Genomic DNA, 27,494 nt, shown 5'->3' with positions numbered 1-27,494 from the left:
ATTACAGCCTCATCCTCTTCTTGTTGTGAGAGCCAGCGCAGTGACATCTGCGGAATGGCAATCCAGCTACTGGGGCAGAAGATGATCGAGGATGACCCAAGTACATGCAAGATCTTTTGTCTTTTACATCTGTGTTCTTTATACCCCTGTAAGCTTTTATTGCCTTAAAGTGAAAAAAAAGTTCCCTAAAAGAGTGACTTTAAATAAGATAACCTTCCCATAATGTGTATTTTTATGACTAAAGTCACAGGCATCCAAAATTACAAAGATGGAGAGCAGATCAGTAGTTACCAGTGGTTAGGAAAGGGAGCAGCAGTGTAACCTGAGGGAGTTCCTTTGTATTGATGGAACAGTTTGATAACTTGATGGTGGTGATGGTTGTAGTTATCTTTACATGTGACAAAATGCTGTAGATACACAAAGACATACCAAAACAATGAATGCATGCAAAAAACGGGGGGAATTCTAGTAAGGTCTGTGGCCTAGTTGTCTTGCACCAGTGTCTATTTTTTCTTTTTGATAATGTACTGTTTAACATATATAAGATGTTACTATTGGAGGAAGCTGGTTGATGGGTCCAAGGGACCTCTCTACTAGTTTTATAGTTTTTTGGTGAGTCTGTAATTTTTTCAAAATAAGTTTAATAAAAGTATAAACTATCAAATTATCAAGAAGGGAAAGTAGGGGAAAGTGTTTAGTATACATTGTTATGTAAACATTTCAGCATGAAACAAATGTGCAGAACACAAATCAAACTCATTTCTCTGATATTCTTTGAGCCAACTGATCTGCAGTCCTCAGTCCCACTTCCTTCGCACTTTAATAGGTTTTCTAATTTCTTCCTCTAATTACAGTCCTATATGTGGCCACTATTCCACAAAAGTAGGAATGATTAGCTATTTCCTCCCAGAAGTGAGTCTAGTTGTCATGACTGAATATATCTAGGGAATGCTGCCTCTTAGTGGTGAGAAGCCAGAGAAATGTGGACAAGATCTATTCTATTGCTGTTGTTTTTACTATATTTGTGGCATAGTTATAAGTGCATGGGTTTTGATTTTTAATGAGGCCTGTATAAAAATAATTACTCAGCATCTTACTTGTGTGGCCTTGTTGAGTTCTTTGAGTCTTGGTTCCTTCATTTTTGTAAAAAGGGTTTAATAATCCCTCCTTGTGTTCATTTATGATTCATTCTGTTATTTATTAGGATTCTACATAAGCCCTGTGGGTAGGCAGTAGAGATACAGCAGTGAAAAGAACACAGAAAAGAGCCATATCCTCTTGGAGTCTCCATTCTGGTGGCATTTTTAGAAATAATTTATGTAAAATACCTATCAAAGCATTCAGTTCATAGCATGTACTGGATAGTGACATTTAAAAAACATTTTTAAAAAATATTTATTTAGTTGACTTGCAATGTCTCTGAATTTATCCTTCCTTTCATTAAAGATGCCTTCCTAATCAAAGCCAACTCCAGACATAACAAACGATTTGTTGTTCCTGGAATATATAGCATTTCACGCTTCCATGCCTTTATACATTCCATTCCTTCCACTTTGAGTGCCCCTTTAGTAGTTAATGTATTAATGATAAAGGCTTTCTTTGCAATGCAGCTTTCTCGTTTAAAAAAAGAAAAAGGAAGCAGGATGTTCTTGAGTTTTAGCTGTTTCTAAGTGGTTTTGTTGTACGTTTGATTAAGTGTATAGTACTGAAAAATTATGTTCAACCTTTTTTTTTTTTTTTTTAAACCATAAAAAGGAAGGCAATAAAATCATTGCTTGCTAAGCAATGCTGGGTCTGCTCTACTTCCAGCATCAGGCATCATTCCTGTGATCCTAGCAAAGAAGTTAAGGAGACAACAGAGAATGGCATCCATTTAATACCGAAACCACAAAATGGGTCGGGAAAGGAATAACTGGTGGATTGAAATAGATTCTCAATGGACAGAGGAAAACCATTTAAATACCATACCCTTTGAAAGTCCCAAGGCAGCAGTGGTTTTAGAAAATGTATATAAATTATTTTTTAAATAGTGGAAGTTACCCAGAAGTATTCTAGTTCAGGCAGGACTCGCCATGCATTTGATTTCTTCTCTTCTGAAGCCTTTGGACAATTCTATAGCTTGCATAAGAGCTTGAGTCTCATTAAACAGTTGGAGGGCAGTTATTGCTTCAGAGCTGTTGAAGCAAAGCAAAGATTTCTCCATCTGCATAGCATTTCCTGTTTGCAATCTCTGTAAGGTATTGTGGTTTGTGTTAAAGATTTTTTTTTAATTTTTCTCCTTTTCTTTCTTCACAAATAAGAATATCTGATAATGTACAGGTCGGATCTAGATTTGTAGCCAGCAGATTATTTCTCGAGTTCTTCTTTGAAATGTTAAAAAGTATGGAGAGCATGGTTGTGCCTAATGGTAAAATTGGTAGCTTCTGGGTGCCCTGAACTATATAATGCATTTTTTTAAACCTTATCTTTTTAAAAAATGGTCATTAATCATTTTTTTAAAAGATATTTTTAAAAGTTTTCAGCATTTGATCTACCAGGTTATCCCCTTATGTCCTGACATGCCTCACTACCAATTAATACTGTGGGACATTTTGTGAAATGTGATTTATCCATGTGGGTTGATGGGTGGGTAAGAGGGAAAGGATTTTTTTTTTTAATTTAACTCCTTCTATTAAACCATATGCATTTACTATAAAAATTTCAGACATATGGAAAATTTTAAAAATTATAATTCCAGCTTCTGTTAATATTTAAGATAAGTTCAACCATTATGGAAAACAGTATGGCGATTCCTCAAGGATCTAGAACTAGATGTACCATATGACCCAGCCATCCCATTACTGGGTATATACCCAAAGGATTATAAATTATGCTGCTATAAAGACACATGCACACGTATGTTTATTGCAGCACTATTCACAATAGCAAAGACTTGGAATCAACCCAAATGTCCATCAGTGACAGATTGGATTAAGAAAATGTGGCACATATACACCATGGAATACTATGCAGCCATAAAAAAGGATGAGTTTGTGTCCTTTGTAGGGACATGGATGCAGCTGGAAACCATCATTCTTAGCAAACTATCACAAGAACTGAAAACCAAACACTGCATGTTCTCACTCATAGGTGGGAACTGAACAATGAGATCACTTGGACTCAGGAAGGGGAACATCACACACCGGGGCCTATCATGGGGAGGGGGGAGGGGGGAGGGATTGCATTGGGAGTTATACCTGATGTAAATGACGAGTTGATGGGTGCAGCAGACCAACATGGCACAAGTATACATATGTAACAAACCTGCACGTTATGCACATGTACCCTACAACTTAAAGTATAATAATAATAAATAAATTAAAAAAATATATATTTAAGAGTATAGTATTTGAAACAGTTTTATGGATTTGTACACAGAGATACTGCTAATTTGCATAGATATCTGCAGGTATAGACATCTATCTCATTTAGATCCAAAATCCTTGGGGTTAGATTGGTTTCAAAATTCAGAGTTTTACAGATTTCAGAAGGATGACAGGGTGTACATGCCTTATATTAAGCAGGACACCCCCTAGTGACTTCTTGGGAAGATGTTTATAATTAAACATAGTTTTGTGTCTGCAGTAAAACTTGAATATTCACATGAAGTGGGATATATAAAGACTGTTAGTTGCCCCACTTCGAGTCTAGTCAGAGGTTACCAACCAAATGGAGTCAGAACAGGTTTTGCTGTTAAATGAGTTTAAGCTAAAAAAAAAAAAAAAAAAAAAAAAAAGCCGAAGCCGTGTATTTCATATATATATATATATATGCAAAATTTTTAACTGGCTTCATACTATTTCATTGTGTATCTGGACCATAACTGATTATTTGAGTTTTCTATTTGTCAGTAGAGGTATACCTTGTCTTAAATACATCCAATAAACAGGTATCCTAGTGTATATGTACCTCAGGCTGAATTTGAATATGGTTTTTCTTTTGGCTTATTTTTTTTCTTTTAAGGATTTACATTCAGTGTTTCAAGTAGGATTTCAAATAATACATTTTAAATAGGATTGCATTTTCAGCTTGTGGCTTTTGTATGTTCCTAGCACTTGTCTAAAGGGTGTATGCATGCGATATGTGTATGTGGTTGTCTAGTATTATTTCACTTGAGACAGGCTCACAAAACAGCATTTGGTGTAGAGTTCAGTTCTATGTGAGAGGAAGGAAGAAGAAAAAGAGAGAGTGGGGAAGGAAGAAGAAAAAGAGAGAGTGGGGAAGGGAGAAGAAAAACCATCGCTTATTGGAGCGAAGTTTCATTGACCATAGGAAGGGATTGAACTTGAAGAATGATTGGTACTGGAATGCTTTATGGTGTCTCTAACATTTGCTAATCAATATCTCTTTGATAAAAGAGCTGGTCTCACCCTCACAACCTTAAGGCAGGTGAAGTTTTCATTATTTTTATTTTTATGGTTAACTTTTGCTGTACAAATAATTCTGATAACAAGAGCTTGTCTTTATACTGTGGTGTCTGTATGCCAGGCACTGGCACTTTGAGTACTTTACATGTTTTATTGGTTAAGATAGGCTAGGATATACTGCAGTAATAAATGAACCCCCAAATCTCCATGGCTTAACATGGTTTATTTTCTTGTCATGTGGCATGTCTGCTGAAGGGGTCTGTTCTACTTTGCAACAGCAACTCAGAGACTTAGACGCATGGAAGCTCCCCTTCTCTACAGGGGAAGAGAGAGACTAGAGAAGCGTAAACATCCTTTTCACAGGTTTCCTAGATGTTGTAGTTCATTGGTTTGAACTGTGTTCTTGGCCCCACCTACCTAGCTGCAGGAGACCCGGAAATGGGAGGGAGCAAATGGAGTATTTGGTGAGCATTATCCTCTCTGCCTCATCTGTACATAGCCTCATTTACTCCTCACAGCAGCCCTAACCATAGTTACCGTTATTTAAGAGCTCACAAAACTGAGTCACAGAGCATTAAGTAGATCTCAGATTCAGCATTCGAACCCAGGTGGTCTGCTCTAGGGCATCGTTCCCCAACCTTTTTGGCACCAGGAACCGGTTTTGTGGATGAGTTTTTCCACAGATGAGGGGGTAGCCGGGAGGATGGTTTTGGGATGATTTGAGCACATTACATTTATCACTAGATTCTCATAAGTAGCATGCAACCTAGATCCCTCGCATATACGGTTCACAGTAGGGTTCCCTCTCCTGTGAGAATCTAATGCTGCCCTTGATCTAACAGGAGGCGGAGCTTAGCTTCGCTCACTAGCCCACCACTCACTCCTGCTGTGTGGCCCTGTTCCTAACAGGCCACAGACCTGTACCCGTCCGTGACCTGGGGATTGGGGACCCGTGCTCTAGAGTATGCTGTACCTCCTCTCAAAAGATATGGACATTCTGTTTTGGACATAATGTAAAATTTACTCTTAAATTAAGTTAAAAGTTACATTGATTTTAAAAACAGCAATTAAAACATTGACAATGATGTTACAAAGATAAGGCAAACACTGATTGGAGAGAATTAACAGCCATCTGTCTGCATGATCTTTGTCCCAGAAGCCTCCAGAGCTCTTTCTTTAGGCCCAGATCTGGAAGTAAAATGCATACAGCAAATGCAGGTCTTTTTCACTTTTCCTTTCTTTACAGAGAATTCTGTCAAACTCTGCCCCACATTCACTTCTTCCGCTTCTTTTCACTTCTTTTCACTCCACATTCCCTTCCACTCTTCCTTGATTTCCCATTTTCCATCCCAGGCCTAACCTTTTATCTGGATCTCCCACTCTTCCTAGCAGATTCAGATTAAATGTTCTGTCTTGAGCTGGCTTTGGATTCCTCTGCACAATGTTGCTTCTGAGTCTCTCCTCACCTCCACATACCATGGCCCTCAGACAGGGCCACCACTGCACATCCGGGCTGTTGGGAGGTACTACAGCCCAGCCTGGCGCTTTTTCAGGGCTGATGCCAGCCAGCACTGGGAAACACGGGTTAGTGAGGGGAGACTGACTGGACTTCAGGCTTCCCTTGTACAAGCCAGGTGGGTGATTTGAGCCATGTACACCCTGCGCAGCCGTACACAGTGGCCATACTGTGTCCAGTGTATCTGGTGTCTTCTTGCCTGGGAGCAAGAGTATAAAGAAACTTGTCCAATGCAGTACTTTCTAATTTATTTGAGCACAGACTTTATTGTTGTATAAAGACTTTGTTGTTGTATTGACTTTTCATGGAACCACTTCAGAAAATGCTGATGTAGATGTTTTGCTGGACCAGGTGATCCATTTCGTTTGTTGTGTGTGTGTGTGTGTGTGTTTCTCCCCCCAAGACAGTCTGGCTTTGTCGCCCAGGCTGGAGTGCGGTGGTGCGCCCTCAGCTCACTGCAAGCTCTGCCTCCCGGGTTCACACCGTTCTCCTGCCTCAGCCTCCCAAGTAGTTAGGACTACAGGCGCCCGCCACCACGCCCGGCTAATTTTTTGTATTTTTAGTAGAGACGAGGTTTCACTGTGTTAGCCAGGATGGTCTCGATCTCCTGACCTTGTGATCCGCCTGCCCCAGCCTCCCAAAGTGCTGGGATTACAGGCGTGAGCCACCGCGCCCGGCCGTGTGTGTGTTTTTTTCTAATTCAAATTCATTTCACCCCTCCAAGAATTTATTTCTAATTTATATTTCAGTATGTAATTTCTCATTGTTTTTAAGCTGGTTGCTGCTTTGCCTTTTCTTTTCATTTTAGATTATACTGTTTGGTAACCGTAGGGTTAAACATGAAGAAATGGCCCACTGATGCAGTCTTGAATTCGTATCTGACTACATCTTTCAGTAAAAACGAGTGGATCTTTTTATTGACATATTGCCCCAGATATGTGAAGCAACTGAAAATTCAGAAGATTGGCAGAAATAGCTTGTCTTCGAAATCAGTTGTAATTGAGTTCATGTCTCTGCTCCACCACTTCCCAAGCTAGGTCACCTGAGGCAGATTCATTCATTCACTAATTCATGTAGAAAACAAGAGTATCTAGGAAGGCTGTGCAGAGGAGGCACGCTTTATCTGAGCCATAAATTATTAAGAGATATTCATGAAACGCTATTCTCTTAAGCTAGCAGAGTCTGTTTTCATAAATAGAAACATTAAATAATATTAAGCAATGGTTGATATACTTGATAAAGAGTGAGGTGAAAGTCTATACTTTAGTACTAAGAAAGAAACTTTCTATAAAGTGTGTCCTTATCTCTGTCAGCAGTTACCAAGTGCCCACTCTGTTCCAGAATCTGTGCTAAGACTGTCATTTTCTATGTGAGAGATTGCTTATACATAATATTTTAATAGTTTACCCTAAAGCATTACTTAATTTTACAAGGGAAGATGGACAAAGGTATAGGACCAGACTTGTAAAACATTGTGCTTTTGGTTTCCCACAAGTGGGGTTTCCTGGCAGCAGTTGGCATCACAAATGTAATATCTAAGAAGATTCCTTTTCTGCAAGAGAAGCTTTGAAATATATGAAACAACTGCCATCACAGTTACCGTTTAGGTGGATTCTTTGACTTCTGAAAAATTTAATGAGGATTAAGTGAAATAAGTCTTAAAACATGAAGATGTAGACCAAGCAGACAGGGCAGACTTTCCAAACAAAGGGAGCCGAGATGGCTCTGACCAGTTAAATGTCAGTTAAATGAAGACAATAATGTCTACTATGAGACATTACTATGTCACCCCAGTACGTGGTAAGCCCTGTGTGCTTGCATATGTTTGTTGAATTTTTAAAATTGTGTTAAGAAGGTGCGTCCTGAGTAAAAGATATTGCAAAACAATTTATCATAATCTGTGATAAAGATGTTGAGTGAAAGCAAGGAAAATGTGATTCGATGTTACAGTGTGGTTTTATTCTAGGGAAAAAGAACAAATTATAGATGCCAAGCATGGAAATGAAATTAAAGGTCTGAAAGTTGATCATGAACTAACTGATTATCATTTTAAGTACAATAAAGAAATCCTTAGGATGGGGATATCTTTCTCAAACCAAGGCCTAGCTATATAGCACACCGCCTCCTTTTACTTTCTCCTTTGTCTTGGTCTTATAAATCCTAGCTACTTCCCCTTTCCATATAATTATCATCAAATGAAATCAGATGCTGCAGATAATGCACAGGGAAATGGTACTTTCATTTTCACTTGATGTAGGAGATGATGTTAAATGTAACCCACCATTTAGTAAATTGAATTAGATAAAATATAATTGCATTATTTTAAGTTAAGGAATTCTCATATTTCCTGGTACTGTTAGACCTACCCATTTTTCTTTCTAGCATTTCCAGTAAAATGTACTTTATGCCTAAATTCAGTCTCGTCAGTCCCGAATGCCTTTAGCACATGGTGTAATTTAGTTTGCATTTTTCCTTGGGCCTTTCCCAGATCTTCCAGCACAGTATGTCTGTTCTTCATTGTAATTATGCCTTAGACCATAGGCAAGTGATTTCTGCTCTCTGGCTGTAAGTCTTTCCTTCTCTAAAGGAACTTTGGTTTTTCTTGCGCTTGGACAACCTTTAGTCTGAGGCAATGGTTCTCACACTTGATCTTGCATCCATTTCACCTTGAGAGCTTGTTAAAACTTAGGTTGCTGGGCCCCACTCTTGGAGTTTCTGATTAATTAGGTCTGGGATTTCATAACCAACAAGTTTCCAGGTGATGTTGACACTACTGATTTGAGGACCACACTTTTGAGAACCACTAGGAAGGATTGTCATTCTGGACAGAGATCCAGGATTTCCTAGTATTACAGAGAAGCTGCAACTGTTTTTCCCTCCAGATTCACTTTTATAATATTAATTGTTTTTACTTTTATACATGCCATCTGATTTACATCTTTATCAATAAATAAAGAACAAGTTGAATGAGAAATAGGCTACTGGTTAATTATATCACCCTCTTGTGATTTGTGTCATGTTTCTTTTTAATAACTTTCTACGTACGAAGATAATACCACTTCATTGTTGAAAACTCAGAAAATATAGGGAGAAAAAGACTAAAATAAAAATCGACAGTAATCTTACCTGTTATGGAGTGTGTGTGTGTGTGTGTGTGTGTGTGTGTGTATACGTACCCTCTGTCTTTCTAAACTTTTTGCTGTTTTAACATCTTTTTTCTCATATTTTTAAAGTCATATAATTTTTTTAAACATTGGGTTCATACTGCAGTGCTGTTTTATACTGTGGTTTTCCACTGATACATTTTGAAAATGTTTTCCTGTTTTGTAAAATACTGCAGCCTAAAAACCTTTGCTTAGTTGGAAGCATACAACCTCCTAGATCAAGGCTTGTTTGGGCAGGGTTTGGAGCCAGGATCCTCTCCCCTGGCAGTCTCCAAAGAGGAGTCTACAGAACCCAGAGGCACTTCCCACCAAGAGGCACATTCTAAAAATTGTATAGAATGCCCGTCTTATGTTTGCACTGTAATTTATTTACACAACTTCCTGTTTTGAATATTTCTATTGTTTCCACTTACCACTGTCCAAAATGTAATAGTTTGAAATCTCTACACATCTCATGATTATATATTATTTAGTTACTGATTGTCATTACTCCATTAATTCAGTTTGTAATGCTTTTGTTTCTCCTCCTTCCCTGTCATTTAAGAGTCAAGAAATGGGGGGAAACTGCCAGTAGCCCAAGGCCCTAGTAGGTCATAGTTGGTGCCTTGCTCTGATCAAATTAAGATGCTCACTTCGTTGAAATATTTCAGACTTTTTCAAAAGGTTATGTTTATACTGTGCCTGAAGTTTTATAGTGAACGTTGTGGACTATACTAAAAAATTGAGAATTGTTATAAGAATTTTGAATGGACTTTTCTAACTCTCCGGCTTTACCACGGAACTGTTTGTTTGTTTTTGTTACTTTGTTGGGTGGGGAACCAGGGCTGCCTTGTCTCTGAGGCAGTTTGAGCATCTCCCTATAGTTCTCTCCCGTTCAAGGTGGAATTTTTTCTCCTTTATTCAGTTGTATCTCAGTAGCTCATTTTAAGCTGTAAGAGTGTTGTAACTGGAAGGTACCTTAGAGATCTTTTTAGAGACCCCACACTTTATTGATGCCAGAAACAAAAAGTGACCTGCCTAACCATTCACAGCTGGTTGGAGACAAGTTCAAGTCTAGAACAGGTCTCCTGACCTTCATTCTTTCTTCTCTTCTTGTCAGACAGAGCCTAACAGCTGCAGAGTGGGAGGGGTACCCTTGGTTTGTCACTCCCAGCCATATCCTGGGAGCAGTTCTAACTCTTCTATCCCTCTCCTGAATCTTGCCGCTTCCCCCATTCTGGATCCCCCATTCTGGTGCTGAGCACTCCAGGAAAACCAAAACTGATTCAGGTTCTATAATGCTTGGTGCTTCAGAGCAGCTCTCCTGATTTGGAGAGGAATTCATTCATCCATTTACTTAATCAGTAAGCATTTTTATTTAGTGTATATAGCAAGTCAACACTTTGCTACTCTAGGAGTTTGATGTAGCTCAGTGGTGGGCAAAGCAGTCATAGCCTCTGCCTCCAAGAAGCTTTGCTCTAGACGGTAAAGGAACACACAGGTAATTTTAAAGTGCAGTACTCTATGAAGGAGAACCTATTCTGCCAGTGATCCAGAGTAACAGGAGATTAGGAAGAAGGGACTTATTTATTATTTAGAGTGGTCAAGGCCTCACTGAGGAAGTGACATGGAGACAGAGGAAGAGTGTTCCAGACAGAGTAAAGCACATGCAAAGGGGGAGAGCTCTGTGGGTTGAGAAGCCAGAAGGAGTTGAAGTGCAGTGAGAATGGGTAGAAGGACTCAAAACAGGTTGGCAGGGCCAGACCTAAATTGGGAGCTTGGATATGAGTGTAGTTCAGTGGGAAGCCAACGATGGGTTTTAAGCAGGAGAGTGATATAATCTGGTAATCACTTTAAAAGATCACTGTAACAGCAGAGTGCAGAGGAAATGAGAATGGTCTTTGGAGTCAGTAAAAACCTTAATTAATAACCTGACCATCTGCTTTACTCACTGTTTGACCTTGGGCGTGTTACTTAACCTCTCTAAGCCTGTTTCCTCATTAATCTAGTGAGACTAAGACCCATTTTACAGAGGTGTTGTGAGCAATATCTTTAGATAATATATTTCAAATACAGTACCCTCTGTCATTTAAATAAAATTCACGCCGTTCTGCCTAGATTAGAACACAGTATAATGGGCTGCATTATCTTACAGTTTATGGAGACTGTCTTGCAGATGAGGCAGGGAAGCAGGAACTGTGAGATGGAGAGAATGTGGTGCAATAGAAAGGGTATTTTGAAGCTTCCCATCCCAGCCTTAAAAGTACCTGAAATGCTATCTCATTATCATTTTTTCACCACTACTGCTGAGCTTTTCAAGTGTAAAGAATCTTGTGATTCAACATGACGAAACCCTGTCTCTACTAAAAATACAAAAATAGCCGAGCGTGGTGGCAGGTGCCTGTAGTCTCAGCCACTCAGGAGGCTGAGACAGGAGAATCACTTGAACCCAGGAGGCAGAGGTTGCAGTGAGCATGGCTGCACTCCAGCCTGGGTGGCAGAGTAAGACTCTGTCTCAAAAATAAATAAATAAATAAAAAATCTTATGAAAATAAACCTGGTTACATTTGATTAAAGGGTATTATGTGTTTGTTGTGCCAAACCCCTAGCCTCGGTAGGGAAGGCACCAGGTTCAAGAGGCCAAAGAAAAGTCCCAGAGCCAGCAAATGAGACATGAGATGTATTAGGGGCTTACATACAGGGGAGAGAGTCCAGTGGCAGCAGGCTGGACAAGAAAACTTCACCCACTAGTGAACAGCATGTAGCTTATATAGGATTTTCACTTAACACTCCCCTTAATGACCCACCTGGCAACCTTCATGGAACCCAAAACTCAAGGCCTCAATCTTCTGTATGACCTGTGTTCCACAGGACGGGCTGGGGACTTGGACATTTCTCATAGACAAGGAACGAATTTCTGTGATTGCTATTCCCAGGATTCCCTAGCTTAGAACACACATTCAGGTACATCTGCCACAGGGTCATTCTAAGGGTGTGCTTAAGTTACTGCTATCAGGGCACTTGCCCTACAGTAGTGTCAGGCATTTTGCCTGTGTTTGCATCCACTGTGTCTCAGGTAACTGTGTGTGTTTGGCCAAGTTATTTAGTAATACCTTGTAGGGTTACCAGGAGCAGCTAATGAGACTTTGTGCGTGAACCGAGCCACCTGTGTGGCCTGGAATAAAGTGGAGCTTCATTGGTGTCAGTTCTTTTCTTTTCTTTTTTCTTTTAAGACAGGGTCTCGTTCTGTTGCCCAGGCTGGAGTGCAATGGCACAATCTCAGCTCCTGGGCTCAGGCAATCCTCCCACCTCAGCCTTCTGAACAGCTGGGGTTATAGGCATGCACTACCAAGCCCAGCTAATGTTTATATTTTTTTGTAGAGATGAAGGTTTCACCATGTTGCCTAGGCGGGTCTCGAACTCCTGAACTCAAGCAATCCACCTGCCTCAGCCTCCCAAAGTACTGGAATTACAGATGAGCCACTGCCCTTGGCCCGTTGGTGTCAGTTCTGTCTCGATCCACTGGCACTGGCATGGGCTAGTTCAGGAAGGTGCTGGGACACCAGCAAGGTTAAGCGGTTTTCCCAGTTCACGCAGGCCGGGAGTGATGAGTGGCCACATGCCTCTGGGATTCTTTCCTCTGTATAACAGTACCTTGGAAAGCAGCCTAATGATGAGGCATCAGTTTTATTTTTATTTAGTTTTATTTTTTGACCTGCCACTTCAGGAGGCACCAGTTTTAAATAGCTTCAAGTATTATAACTCTCTAGGACCTGAAGGAGTTAATATATTAGACAGAATACCCAATTTATACCAGAGAATTGCGGACTTAACTGCTGGGAGCTGGCTCGTTATTTTAATTGGATTTTCCAATATATTGAGCAAGTCAGCAGATTTGCATTAGCCTTACTTTCAGAGAAACTGTTTCAGTTCTGGAGAGAGACAGAACCAATGGGCAGTGGAGAGGGAATGTCAAGATTAATGCAAGATGACAAAGCAAGCAAATTATGTCCTTGTTAATTAATACAGTCTTGTGTGCATGTAAGTGTCCTGGAAGTGCCATTTGTAGAACTCTGCTCCGCTCTCCTGTCAGAGGCAAGAAAAAACAAGGCCCTGCTGACTCATTGTCTTTCTGCTGGTTGGCTGCTCCAGCAGGACAGGGTGACTTGTTGGAGTGAGGCCTTAAGGGCACTCCACTTACAGGCCCATAGAGGGGCTTGGAGCTGAGTTGGGCAGTATTCAGGCAAGCTAGAAATGGTAGTACAGTGTGACCTACAACTGCTTGTTTTTTGTTTTTTGGTTTTTTTTTGAGATGGAGTTTCACTCTTGTCACCCCGGCTGGAGTGCAGTGGTGTGATCTCAGCTCACTGCATCCTCCGCCTCCCAGGTTCAAGAGATTCTCCTGCTTCAGCCTCCTGAGTAGCTGGGATTACAGGCACCCACCAACACACTTGACTAATTTTTGTATTTTTAGTAGAGATAGGGTTTCACCACATTGGCCAGGCTGGTCTCAAACTCCTGACCTCAGGTGATCCACCTGCCTCGGCCTTCCAACCTGCTCGGGTTACAGGCGTGTGCCACCGTGCCTGGCCTACAATTGCTTCTTGATTCCTTCTTTGGGATCTGATCAGTTAGTAAACAAAACAGATATAGGGCCTCCCCTTAAGAAGCAAACCTTCTAGTGAGGAAAGGTGATAACTCAGTAAACAGTAAGTGAGATCATTTATTTTAGTGGTAAAGCATAAAGACATTTAAAAAATCAGAGCAGAAGATATATGTTTATATATACAGAGGAAAAACTTTATGAAGTCATCTCCAGTGACTGGGATAACAGGGGCTACTTGTATATTGCTGGCAGTGTTGAAGCAATTGTAAGGAATAAACGGCTATTTTTGTCAAGTTTAATATTAATTACAGTTACTTGCTTCCGTAAGTCCCTTTTGCATGATGGAAGGTAGACCTCAGCCTACCTATGTTTGATTAACTCCAAATTTCTGGTTAGGCTTGATGTATGTACTAGCAGGGGGAATACCTCTTCTTTTAGGAAAGAAATCTAGAAGCAATTTGTTCGGAAAGCAAAACTATTTACCATACCTAAATACTATTCTGGAATTTTTTTTTTTTTTTAAAGAGATAGGGTCTCACTCTGTCACTCAGGCAGTGGCAGGATCGTAGCTCACTGTAATCTTGCAGTCCTTGCCTCAGCCGCCTGAGTAGCTGACTACAGGCATGCACCATCATGCCCAGCTCATCTTTTTTTTATTATTATTATTTCTAAAGAGATGGGGTCTTGCTGTACTACCCAGGCTGTTCTCAAACTCCTGGACTCAAGCAATTCTCACACCTTGGCCCCCCAAAGTGCTTAGATTACAGGCATGAGCCACCATTCCTGGTCCTGAAATGATTTTAAATGTGTTGTTTGCATAATAAAATGAAAAAAAAATGCATTTTCAAAAACATACGCTTCAACTTCTTGTAGACTTGAATCATGTAAAGAACTTGTGTTAATTCAGCGTTATCAATAAAGGAAAGGAAATGATTTGGAAGTTGAGTAAATGGAGATAGAGTAATCAATAGAATTTTAGTAAAATCAATGGGAAATAATTATATAATGGATTTGAAAGGGTTTTTAAAAATTTATTAAAGATAATGAAGGTGATACAGGAAGTTTACTGATATTGTTATTGTATTATATTGGCTGTATTGTTAAGTGCCTTGGAGATGACTGCTACACATCAGTTTGCAAAACTCTTGCTCAGGCCATATAAATGAGGGGCCCCCAACCCCTGGGCCGTGGCCTGTTAGCAGCCTTGCCACATAGCAGAAGGTGAGTGGTGGGTGAGCAAGCATTACCTCCTGAGCTCCACCTCCTGTCCAATCAGTGGTGACATTAGATTCTCAAAGTAGCCCGAACCCTGTTGTGAACTGTGAATGTGAGGGACCTAGGTTACACATTCTTATGAGAATCTAACTAATGCCTGCTGATCTGAGGTGTAAGAGTTTCATCCTGAAACCAACTCCCCCACCCCCTACCATCTGTAGAAAAACTGTCTTCCACGAAACCAGTCTCTGGTGCCAAAAAGGTTGGGGACTGCTAATATAAAGGATTCCTGAAAGAACTATAAAAATGAAAACACAGGAAATTTATAGAATCCCATGACTGCAAAGTCATATACTCCATCTCTGTGGCACAATAATCACCTAAAATAACTGAGAAATAGGTTTTCCCTTCTTTGAGATCTCCAAGAAAGGATTTTTTTTTTTTTTTTGCTCCCCCCAATGAATATTTCCTAAAATTTCCACCTCTTGAGATTGGTTTACTTTCTCTTAAACCTTTCTTTGTGTCTTTATAATGACACAGGTAATTACTATTCACTTGTCACTTAAACTTTTCGGTGCTAGTTTTTTTTTTAATTAACCTACCTTTTCCTGGGAAGTAAGTTGGAAAGACTGTAAATTTTAATTTTTTTTTTTTTTTTTGCCTTTTCATTGACTAGTCCCTGGAAACATTCTGAATTCATAATACATGTTTTGCGTTCGTGATTTCTTATCAGCCCTCAAGAATGTGTGTAGATTACCACGGAGAAATTCTTAATTCTTGGGGTTTTCTATCTTCCCCTCATGCCTAACCACAATGATGGCATTAAAAAGTTACTATGTGTGGCGGAGCATGGTTGCTTATGCCTGTAATCCCAGCACTCTGGGAGGCAGAGGCGGGCAGATCACATGAGGCCAGGAGTTGGAAACCAGCCGTACCAATAAGAGAAGACCCCCCCATATCTACTTTTTGAAAAAAAGAAGTTACTGTGTGTGTTTAGTGTGTGGTCAGTACATGGTTTGAGGCACTTTTTATTTGGAACAACTCTCACATTCAGTACTAACCACAGAGTTTCATAATTCTTTAATTGTTATTCTATAATACAGCCTTCAGATCAAAGTACTAATAACATTAATGTATTTTTTTTTAATTTTCTGCTTCATTTCACAAAGGATTTGAGGCATTGATGCAAACCATAATTTAGAACAAAGAGTTGAAAAGGGGTTATTTATAATCACTGTCTTTTCATATTTTGTTTTAAATTTTTGAGTTTTTACATAAACAGTATGTTACATATTATAATTTTTTTTTAAATGCAAAAATCTCCTCTCCCACCTTATTTCTTTGCCCAGCTTCTAACCCTGGAGGAAATTGGTATCAACAGATTTCTGCGTATTATTTCAGAAATAATTAAAGCATAGACTCCCCCCCCCCTTTTTTTTTGAGATGGCATCTTGCTCTGTCGCCCAGGCTGGAGTGCAGTGGCGCAATCTTGGCTCACTGTAACCTCCACCTCCCAGGTTCAGGCAATTCTCCTGTCTCAGCCTCCCGAGTAGCTGAGATTATAGATGTGTGCCACCATGACTGGCTAATTCTTGTGTTTTTAGTAGAGACAGGGTTTCACCACGTTGGCCAGGCTGGTCGCAAACTCCTGACCTCAAGTGATTCGCCTGCCTTGGCCTCTCAAAGTGCTGGGATTAGAGGCGTGAGCCACCGTGCCTGGCCTTCTTTCCTCCTTGTTATGCAAATTATTGCATACCGTAAGTAATGTTTTATACCTTGCTTTTATCACATAAATATTTATCTTGGAGGTATTTTCAAAGTGAAGCATAAAGAACTTTCTCATTTTTTTGGCTGTTGTTTAGAAGCTCTGTAATTTATTTGGCCAGTGCCCTGTTGATAGGCACGTAACTTTCCATCAGTATAGATAGCCCTGTAAAGAGGAACCTTGTACACAAATGATTCTGTATTTCATTTCTTCTGCAAGTATTTTTTGAGCACCCGCTCTGTGCTAGGCAGTGTTCTAATTTCTGGGAATATAGCAGTGAGCATATAGACCCCTCTCTCAAGCTGGCAACCAAACTGGGGAGACAGCAACAAATAGGGAAACAACCATATATACAAATGGGTAGGGATGGTAAGTGCTTTGAAGAAAAATAAGGTAAGGATCTCCGTGAACAGAGGAAAGGTAGGCAATAGCTTGACTAGTGAAGGGCGGGTCAGGCCCCCCAACCTTACTTACCTGCCATCCATCCAAACTTCTAAGGCCCATAGGATAGGGAGATGCTAGGGAATTGTACTCCAAGAATGAAATTGAGGGACTCAGAGCACATTATTTCAGCTATCAATATAAAACAGAGGGTGAGTCCTATTAATCTTCATTTTTTCAGTCTCAGACCCAGTTAGTGTTGCTCAACCTTTTTTTTCCCTCATTATGATCCAAAGCCTTCCTCCTTTTCTCAAGAGCCTTTTTAGACATGGTCCCCCATCGTTCCCCCCATGAAATTTTAATACAGGTAATAGACATAGTTGATATCAGTTATATACTGTGGCCATTTGGAGGGCCACAGACAGTTATAACAGCTAAGATTTTTTATTTTTTGCCCCACTCCCCAAGAACCAGTGTCTTAGAGTCTCACAGAATGTAGACTCTCAGACTATAGCTCTCTGGCTTGCCAGCCAGGCTGTTGCTGTATGATTGTTGGCAAAATCACAGACAGAATTGTCTTGGTAGAAATCCCTTTGTCTTTGAAATAAGAAAGAAGTGATTGTTTCTTAGATGTGTGTCACCAGAGAAGCCCTCTGGGGACACACATTGGGAAACTTTCTGGTTTGTAAAATTAGTTGGTGCTCAGGGAGAGTAAAGAGGTAGAATGACTGAGAATTTTAGGAAGCCTAAGATGAAAACAGGAGGAAAGGGTTAGGGAGAAGTTCAGTGCAAAAGGGGAAAGCCTTCCTGTTCCCCGCCCCTCTCTGCTCCCTCATTTTCTTATTTGTATTTTAGCATCCCATAGCATTTAAAAAATAAACATGTATTCAACACTTCTAGGTATCAGGGAGTAAGCTTGCACACATGTTAACTCATTCCATCCTCACATATTAACTAATTCCATCCTCACAACAGCTGCTTGCAATAGGTTATAATATTCTGCTTTACAGATGTGGTTAAGAGAGTCATGCACAAAGCCCTTCCAAGTCAGCGTTGGTCCTTCTCACACCACTCTGTCCCTCTGCCACTAACACATAATAGCATAATGTAGTAGAGTTGGCTGTGTAGTGACTGCCTCTGTTCCTAGAATATGAACTCTCTACAGGTAGGAACAGTGTTTATTCATCTTTGCCTATCAAGCTTTTAGTGTAGTATGTGGCACAGAGTAGGTATCTTATTAATGATGGATGGATGGATGGACAGACTGACAATTGAATACACTTATGTGTGAGTAAAATTATTTCTTGAGTGAGGGGACCCACAAACCTTTCCATCTATAATCTGGTCCTGCAGGTCTCTGCAGTCTTGGGTTCCACGCTACTAAAACTTGATTTTATCAAGATTACTTGGGGTCTCCTTGAAGACAAGTAGTTAAAAACTCTTCTCAGTCTTTGTTTTGGTTACTCCTTTCACACCTGACTCTGCCTCCCTTGGTTCCCCCCTGCCATTCTTCTTTGCAGCTGGGTAGCATCTCCATCTCCATCTCCTTCTCCTTTGTAGATTCCTCTTTGTAGCATCTTAAAATCAAGGAGACTCAGGCCACTGCCGCAGAGCAGTGAAACAAACAAACAACAACAACAACAAAATATATATATATTTCCCGGCTATAGATTGCACTTCCTAAATATCTTATCTTTTTAATGGAATCTAGGCATTAAGGATATAGCTGTGAACAGAAAGGTCAAGGTCACTGTCCTCATCGAGGTTTTGTACTAGTGAGGGAGACAGAATACACAAGCTGGAGGCATCTTGTTGCCTAACCTCAAATTATACTTCTAAGCTATAATAATCAAACCAGCATGATGCTGGCATAAAAACAGATGCATAGGCCAGGCACGGTGGCTCACGCCTGTAATCCCAGCACTTGGGAGGCCGAGGCAGGTGGATCACAAGGTCAGGAGTTTGAGACCAGCATGACTAATATGGTGAAACCCCGTCTCTACTAAAAATACAAAAATTGGCCAGATGTAGTGGTGCATGCCTGTGATCCCAGCTACTCAGGAGACTGAGGCAGGAGAATCGCTTGAACCTAAGAGGCGGAGATTGCAGTGAGCAGAGATCATGCCACTGCACTCCAGCCTGGGCGGCAGAGTGATACTCTGTCTCAAAAACTAAAACTAAAAATAAATGCATAAATCAGTGGAACCAAATAGAGATAAATTCACATACTCACAGTCATCTTATTTTTGACAAAGGCACCAAGAACATACATTGGGGAAAGAATATCCTCTTCAATAAATGATGCTGGGAAAATTGGATATCCGTATGTAGAAGAATAAAACTAGACCCTGTCACCATATACAAAAATCAAATCCAAATGGATTAAAGACTTAAATCTAAGACCTGAAACTGTGAACCTACCAGAAGAAAACTTTGGGGGAAACTCTCCAGCACATTGCTCTCAGCAAAGATGTCTTGAGAAAGACCTCAAAAGCACAAACAACCAAAGTAAAAATGAGCAAACACAAATGGGATCATATGAAGTTAAAAAGCTTCTGCACCACAAAGGAAACAATCAACCAAGTAAAGAGACAACCCACAGAATAGGAGAAAATATTTGCAAATTACCCATCTGACAAGGGATTAATAGCCAGAATATATAACGATCTCAACTCATAGGAAAAAAATCCAGTTTTAAAATGGTCAAAAGATCTGAAAAGATGTTTCTCAAAAGAAGACCTACAAATGGCCCAAAGGTTTATTAAAAAATGCTCAACATCACTAATCATCAGAGGAATGCGAGTCAAAACTTCAGTGAAATATCATCTCATGCCAGTTAAAATAGTTTTTATAAAAAGAACAGTAATGGATGCTAGCAAGGATGCGGAGAAAGGGGAACCCTCATATGCTGTTGGTGGTAATGTAAATTAGTACAACCACTATGGAAAATGGTATAGAGTCTCCTCAGAAAACTAAAAAGAGAACTACCATAAGATCCAGGAATCCCACTGCTGGGTATATACCCAAAAGAAAAGAAATCACTGTATCAACAAGGTAACTCGTACTCCCATGTTCATCAGAGCACCATTCACAGTAGCCAAGATGCAGAATCAACCTAAGTGTCCATCAACAGTTGAGTAGATAAAGAAAATACAGGATATACACACAATGGAATATTCAGCCATAAAAAAAAAAAGAACAAAACCATGCCACTTGCCACAAAATGGATCCAACATTATGTTAGGTGAAATAAGCCAAGTACAGAAAGACAATTATTGCATGTTCTGTCTCATGTGGGAGCTAAAAAAGAAAATTGATCTCACAGAGATAGAGAATAGAATGATGGTTGCCAGAGGCTGGGAAGGATAGTAGGGTGGAAGGAATAAAGAGGGATTGGTTATTAGGTACAAAAATACAGTTAGATAGAAGTAACACAATCTAGTGTTAGGTAGCACAGCAGCGTGACTGTAGTTAATGATTTTTATTATATATTTCAAAATAACTAGAGTGGAATTGAAATGTTCTAGCACAAAGAAATGATCAGTGCTTGAGGTGATGGAAACCCCGATTACCCTGATTCGATCATTATACATTGTACCCTTGTATCAAATTTCTCATGTACTTCATAAATACAACTATTATATATCCATAAAAACTAAAAATTAAAAGATAAGTCTGAGCAAAAAAACCCCAAACACAGCAATTTCAGATAATGATACATGGTATAAAAAAATGTGAAAAGGAAATGGAAAAAGCCCCTCCTTACTCTGACAGAAGCAGTTGAAGAAAATTCACCATAAGAGCTACAATTTTGGCAGAGGTGTTAATGGAAGTGCTACAGTGATTTGAGGAATTATTTGTACACATATACGTGTACTGTAACATAGTGTTTAAGCAAGCTCTGGAGCTACACCGCCTAAATTCCTTTTTTTTTTTTTTTTTTTTTTTTGAGACAGTCTCTCTCACTCAGGCTGGAATGCAGTGGCGTGATCTCGGTTCACTGCAACCTCCGCCTCCCAAGTTTAAATGATTCTCGTGCCTCAGCCTCCCAAGTAGCTGGAACTACAGTTGCACACCACCACACCTGGCTAATTTTCATGTTTTTAGCAGAGACAGTGTCTCCCCATGTTGGCCAGGCTGATCTTGAACTTCTTACCTCGAGTGATCCGCCTGCCTCAGCTTCCCAAAGTGCTGGGGTTACAGGCATGAGCCACCATGCCCAGCCTACACTGCCTAAATTCAAATCTTAGCCCCTCACTCACATGCTTTATGGTTCTACACAAATGACTCCATCTCTGTTCCTTCACCTGCCAAGTGGTGATAATTACGTCACCTAACCTACAGAGGTGTCATGCAGGTTCAATGAAATAATGCATGGAAAGCCCTTCAACAGAGACTGGTGTGTGGAAAATGCTCAGTCAATAGTAGCTGGTTTTATTGTTCATGTGGACTTTATTTTTTAACCATCTCCCATCTTCCCTTTGCTTTTTCAGCTCCAGGGGCTGAGCCACAATGTGATCTTCACCTTGGATTCCTTGTTAAAAGGAGACCTAAAGGGAGTCAAAGGAGTAAGTGTTCAGAAATTTGATTTTCACTTTAACTTGAAAGGATTGATTTTTTTTTCCTCTTTTAAGATCATAGTAGTACTTGTATTTGAAAGAGTCTTTGAACATTTTCAGCATTAAAAATGCTCTTGGAAAATGATCATTGGAAAAAAATGTGCCACTTCACATAATGGTATTGACAGAGGAATGAGATTAGGCACTTTCAAGAAGATTGGGAAGGTTCTCCATGGGTGGGAGAGAGAAGTTAAGCCCGAGTCTTGGTTCCCACAGTGTGACCACTGGGGACCCAGCCTCTCTGAACCTCAGGCTCCTGCTTCATCAGCATGACCAGGGCGCTCACCCTTCTTTCCTCTCTCATGCTTCTTGTGTGTATAATACATGGTGTGATGTTGGCCAGGCACAGTGGTCATGCCTATAATCCAAGCACTTTGGGAGACCATGGCGGGCAGATCGCTTGAGCCCAGGAGTTCAAGACCAGCCTGGGCAACATAATGAAACCCCCATCTCTACAAAAAAAAAGTACAGAAATTAGCCAGGGATGGTATTGAGTGCCTGTAGTTCTAGCTACTCAGGAAGCTGAGGTGGGAAGATCGATTGAGCCTGGGAGTTCAAGGCTGCATTGAGCTGTGATTGCGCCACTGCACTCCATTCTAGGCAACAGAGTGAGACCCTGTCAAAAAAAAAAAAATAGTGTAATGTGCATGAAAGTGAAGCTCCCAGTGTCCTATAAAGGAAGCAATTCTTGCTAAGATGTTATTTCAAAACTATTTATTCATTTTCAGTCAAAGTCGATGCAATTTTAATTTCATTTTCTCTTTTCTAAGGATCTCAAGAAGCCATTTGACAAAGCCTGGAAAGATTATGAGACAAAGTTGTAAGTGGTTTTTTGTTTAGTTTTTGTTTTTTAATATTGTTGTGAATTTTGAACAAAAAAAACAAAACTGGAGAAAGGACAGACCTCTTAACTAATAACTTCTCAATAAAACTTGTTTAGTATATCCTCTAGTATATCCTTATTAGGGCTAAGAGGTTGGGTACACTGACCTAAAGTGGTTGCATCTCCTGTGCTATTTGTCTGAAGGGAGAGGTACTTTTACTATCAGTTGTTTTGGCATTTACGGCTGCTGATACTGTCAAGTTATAGGCCTATGGCTCTCATTATAGATAGCATGTAATTATGGACCATTTATGTTTCTGTATAGTATAACAATTGGGAAATAATAAAAGTAACAGCTAATACTGTGACATCTTGGTGCCTGCCAGGACCTGCACTAAGTGTTTTTTGCATGTATGACCTCTTCACAGGAAACTATCTGTACAACTTTACTCTCTGTTTATATACATCAGGGAAACTGAAGCCTAAAGAGGCTAAGGGGCTCGTGAAAGGCTAGAAAGCTAGTTACGTGTCCATCTGGCATTCACTCCAGGTCTGTCTGACCACAGAGCCTAGCATAGCATGGGCACTGAGGTCAGACCACCAACCTCGTGGAGTTCTTGTTAGGGATTAGGGCACTAAGCACTTTGCAAGGTGCTCGGACCATCTTGATACTGTGTGTAATTGTACCACGTTCCTTTATTATTATTACTATTATTACTCTGAGACATTTGTAACACCAAGCAGGAGGGTGGGGTGGGAGGAGATATGTATTTTTAAAGCTTTTAGTAAAAGTCTTGGACAACTAGAAACATAAGAGAATGAAACATTTCGTAGGCAGCAATAGCAACAGGATAAAAACAAGCAAAAGAAAAGCAAATTCAGGATTAAATATGTTTTTCCCAGACTACTTTTGTAATTATGTAAAAAGTGCATTGTTAGGGACTTGCTGTTTTAGGAATATATCCGTACATTGACAGTTCTAAATGCAGCAGAGAACAAAAAGGTTATTAAAATGGTCAACTGATAAATGAATGCTGTGGGCTGTGAATCTTTCTGTATGAAAAGTGGGTCATGAGTACTCAAATTGTAAGCTAAGTACTGCCCCTGCCCAGAGGCAGTGGTGCTTAAACTTGGAATCGAATAGGATTAAGTACTTAGAAAGTAGGAGGCTAAAGACGGAAGAAAAAACCCTTGTGCTTTACTTGTAGAATATGTCTTCTTTGTAGGACATAGGAACAACAAAACATGATGTAATACGTGCTTTGTCAACTAAAGTACTACCAATATTAGGTAGTACAACTGTATTTCTATTGTTTAAAATCTCTGTTGGCTAAAGACCTACAAGTATCTGGTGCTTAGTATTATAAATGACTTAAAATATGAAGCATTCTGAGATGGTACAGGTGCTCTTCCTTGTACTTCTCACTCAACGTATGAACTTGTCTGGCTTTTCTTTTTTTTTTAATTTTCCTTTTCTTTTTTTTTTTTTTTTGAGGCAGAGTTTCACTTTTGTTGCCTAGGGTGGAGTTCAGTGGCGTGATCTCAGCTCACTGCAGCCTCTGCCTCCTGGGTTCAAACGATTCTCCTGCCTCAGCCTCCCAAGTAAGTGTGGGATTACAGGCACCCGCCATCAACACCCAGCTAATTTTTTGTATTTTTAGTAGAGACAGGGTTTCACCATGTTGGCCAGGCTGGTCTTGAACTCCTGGCCTCAGGTGATCCACCCACCTCGGCCAGAGTGCTGAGATTACAGACGTGAGCCACTGTGCCCGGCCTGGCTGTTCATTTTTCTGTATTGTCCTCTACAATCTAAATTTGGTGAACACCACGACCACTTTATTCTTACATATGGTGTTAATCTACCAGTGCCTAATGACTCATAGTATATGTACTATTTCATTGAAGAAATAAAAGAATTATTCAGACCTGGAAATGTGTAACAGGAATAGCAAGTTGAGTGGGTCCCAAATTTAAGACCTTATGAAGGCAGGTTTTATTTGTTTGCTCAGTAAATCCCTGTCAACAATTTTCCTAAGATAGACTTCTTTGTCACTGAAGTATAGTATAGTGGTGCAGGAAAGAAAGAAAACAAGCATTTGTCTCTTTGATGTACTGGGACTCATGCGGTTATAAGTTACAGAAAACAAAATGACTCCACACAAAAAAGTTCATTTATTAGTTTTGGTAATGGAGAAGGCTGGACGTTTTCTGTGGTCTTCCATTTAGAACCCTGGACGCAGTGAAGTTTGCAATGATTTAGATCACAGACTGAGAAATCATTATCAGTTTTGTGACCTTGAGCCAAAATACTTAATTTTGATGATCCTTACTTGTAAAATAATATAAAAAATTACCTACTTCTCAGGGTTGTTGTGAGGACAAGATAAGGTAGTGTGTTGAAACAGTTGTCACAGTATTTAGCATAGGGAAGTCACACAATAAATAGTTTCTACTGAGTTTTGTAAGAATCAAATTTCATTTGGTCAAAATGATAAATGTACATAAACTAAAACATCAGATAGTGCTTTTACTAGTTAAGACTTACTCTGACAGCATATAATGGAAACCCCAAATAACAGTGGCTTCAACATTGTTAAAGTTTATCATAGAACAGAGCGTTCTAGGATGGACCAGGTACCCTTTGTAGCAAATTCTCACTTACCTGTATTGTCCTCCATAATCTAAACTCAGTGATTTTATGTCATACCTAATGGTACAGGGTTCTTTACAAATCATGACAGGGAAAATATTAATAGGCAACAAATGTGCTTCTAATGGAAACACAGAGGCCCTCTGCCTGCCCCTCTTGATCCTGTTAGTCCCTTCCCTTTTTCCAACTCTTTTACCTGCTTCCTGACTTTCTACACCTTCCTCAGTATTCTCTTGCTCTTTCTAGCTTTAGCTGTGATGTATTGTTCTGGTAGACGAGGATTACATTCCCTTGCACAGACACCCCATCACTTTTGCACCCTGTTCATCCATTAGGGTTAATAGAACAATTTTTTATTAAACTAGTTTCAGTGTTTACATTTTTATAGGTATTATAAGCATTCATTGCTAATCTGAATGTCAGAATAGGATTACATTTCTGTTCTTAGAGTACAGTTGTTTGCGTTTTGTTAATGACATAATTGCCTTCTTTCTTCATTTGCTTAGTTCTATGTGAATTTTCTGTGAATTTTTATCTGTTCCAGCAGATGTCAGACACCTGTCAATATTTGTTTATAAAGTACATTACTTATTTTATTATAATGATTATATATCTATTAGTATCAAATTGTGTCCGTTTCTTTTTTTCTTTCCTGGAGACATCCCTTTCCAGAGCTCTTTAGATAAGCTGTTACAGCTGCCATCCTGGGATCGCGTTTGACTCTTCAGTTTTAAATCTACTTCCTCTTGACTAGTATAGTTCCATATTTTGGTGGCCCATTACCTCCAGTAGTTTTCAGAGAACAGCTGTCAAGGAGGCAAAGATTTGAGGTTTTGTATTTCCAAAATTATTTTCATTCTGCCACTGCAAAAAGTGAGAGTTTGGCCAAATATATAACACTGATTTTATAATAATTTTCAGGCACGGTGGCTCATGCCTGTGGTCCCAGCACTTTGGGAAACCAAGGTGGGCAAATCGCTTGAGGTCAAAAGTTTGAGACTAGCCTGGCCAATGTGGCAAAACCTTGTCTCTACTAAAAAATACAAAAATTAGCTGGGCGTGGTGGCAGGTACCTGTAGTCCCAGCTACTCAGGAGACTGAGGCAGGAGAATCGTTGAACCAGGAGGTGGAGGTTGTAGTGAGCAGAGATCGGACCACTGCACTCCAGCCTGGGCAACAGAGTGAGACTTTGTCTCAAAAATAATAATAATAATTTTATATCAAAATGTTGAAGGCATTTTCCCATTGTTCTCTATTTTCCAGTGTTGCTAAAAAAAAAAAAAATCTGATGTCTTTCTGATTCCTGTTTATTTGTATGTGATATGTGGTTGTTGTTTGTTTCATTTATTTTCGGTTAGAGAATATAAGGTCTTGTCTCTATAAAAGGTTTTATGAAGAGTCTTCAAGTGCCATGGTATGTGCATTGTTTGCAATTTTTGTTTACAAGTTTTAGTTCATCACTCCTGGAAACTTCTTGTAATTCCTCCTGTTTTTTCTTTTTTTTCTCTTTCTGGAATTTTCATTATATAATATTTGACTTCCTAGACCGTTCTTACAATTTTCCTCTGTTTTCTGTTCTATTCGTAGTATATTTTAGGTTATTTTTTCAGTGTTTTTTCCCCACTGTTTCTGTTAGCTTTTTTATTTTGGCTGTCATTTTAAATTTCTAACAGCTCTTTTGCTCAATTGGGTTTTTGTTTTTTTTTTTTCTTTTGCCTTTTTGTAGTTTCTGTTTCTTGTTTCGTAGATGCAATATTTTAGCTGAAGATTTAATGACATTTTTCTTTTATCTGCTCCTTTATTGCCTCTGTTTCCTTCCCAACCCTCCCCCTTTTGTTATTAATACTTTGCTCACCCTCACTTTCATTTTGGGGACTTATAATCTTTGGGTGCATTCATATTTCAGAGCAAGGTACCCAAAGACTAAAAGCTCATATGCATCATTAGAGATCTGCTTTCTGCAAGAAAGCAGAAAGCCTTCTTTTTAGGTTTCGAGTTGTAGGATGTGAAGGCAGCTCTTTTATAGGGGTTTTCCAGATGTCAGTGTCTGAGGTTTGTCTCAGAGCCTTGCAGTTCTTTCAGGCTCCTGTTAGTAATCACATATGGTGGCATTTTGGAAGCTATGTAAGTGAGGGAGACAGAGAACCCTATAGTTTGAGGTGTTCTCCTTCTCTCTTCAGCCTTGCTCTTCCAAATATTGAATTCTGTCATCCTTTTTTGTCTTCAATTCTCTTGTCTTTGGGAGATTATCTGTTCTTATGCCTTTACTCTCATTTTAGTGGCATCACTGGAGGAAGAAGAAATAAAAGACATGTATGTTTAAGTCACCATGGTAAATTGAAAGGCTTATTATTAAATTATGCCTGTCCC

At 39.6% G+C, this 27,494-nt stretch overlaps 1 protein-coding gene across 6 annotated transcripts in view; it reads left to right on the top strand.

The window, feature by feature from the left end:
* ASAP1 (ArfGAP with SH3 domain, ankyrin repeat and PH domain 1) overlaps positions 1–27,494 on the top strand; it is a 397,004-nt gene that overhangs the window by 231,803 nt on the left and 137,707 nt on the right. For all 6 annotated transcript variants that reach the window (XM_017962314.3, XM_017962320.3, XM_017962317.3 and 3 more), the window contains 2 exons: positions 21,526–21,600; positions 22,422–22,471. In XM_017962314.3, the coding sequence (XP_017817803.1) occupies positions 21,526–21,600; positions 22,422–22,471 (125 nt within the window). The remainder of the gene's footprint in view (positions 1–21,525; positions 21,601–22,421; positions 22,472–27,494) is intronic.

Source organism: Papio anubis, chromosome 8 (genome assembly GCF_008728515.1).
Source record: "Papio anubis isolate 15944 chromosome 8, Panubis1.0, whole genome shotgun sequence".
NCBI lineage: Eukaryota > Metazoa > Chordata > Mammalia > Primates > Cercopithecidae > Papio > Papio anubis.
Note: the sequence above shows the minus strand (reverse complement) of the source record. Positions and strands in the feature narration are given on the sequence as shown.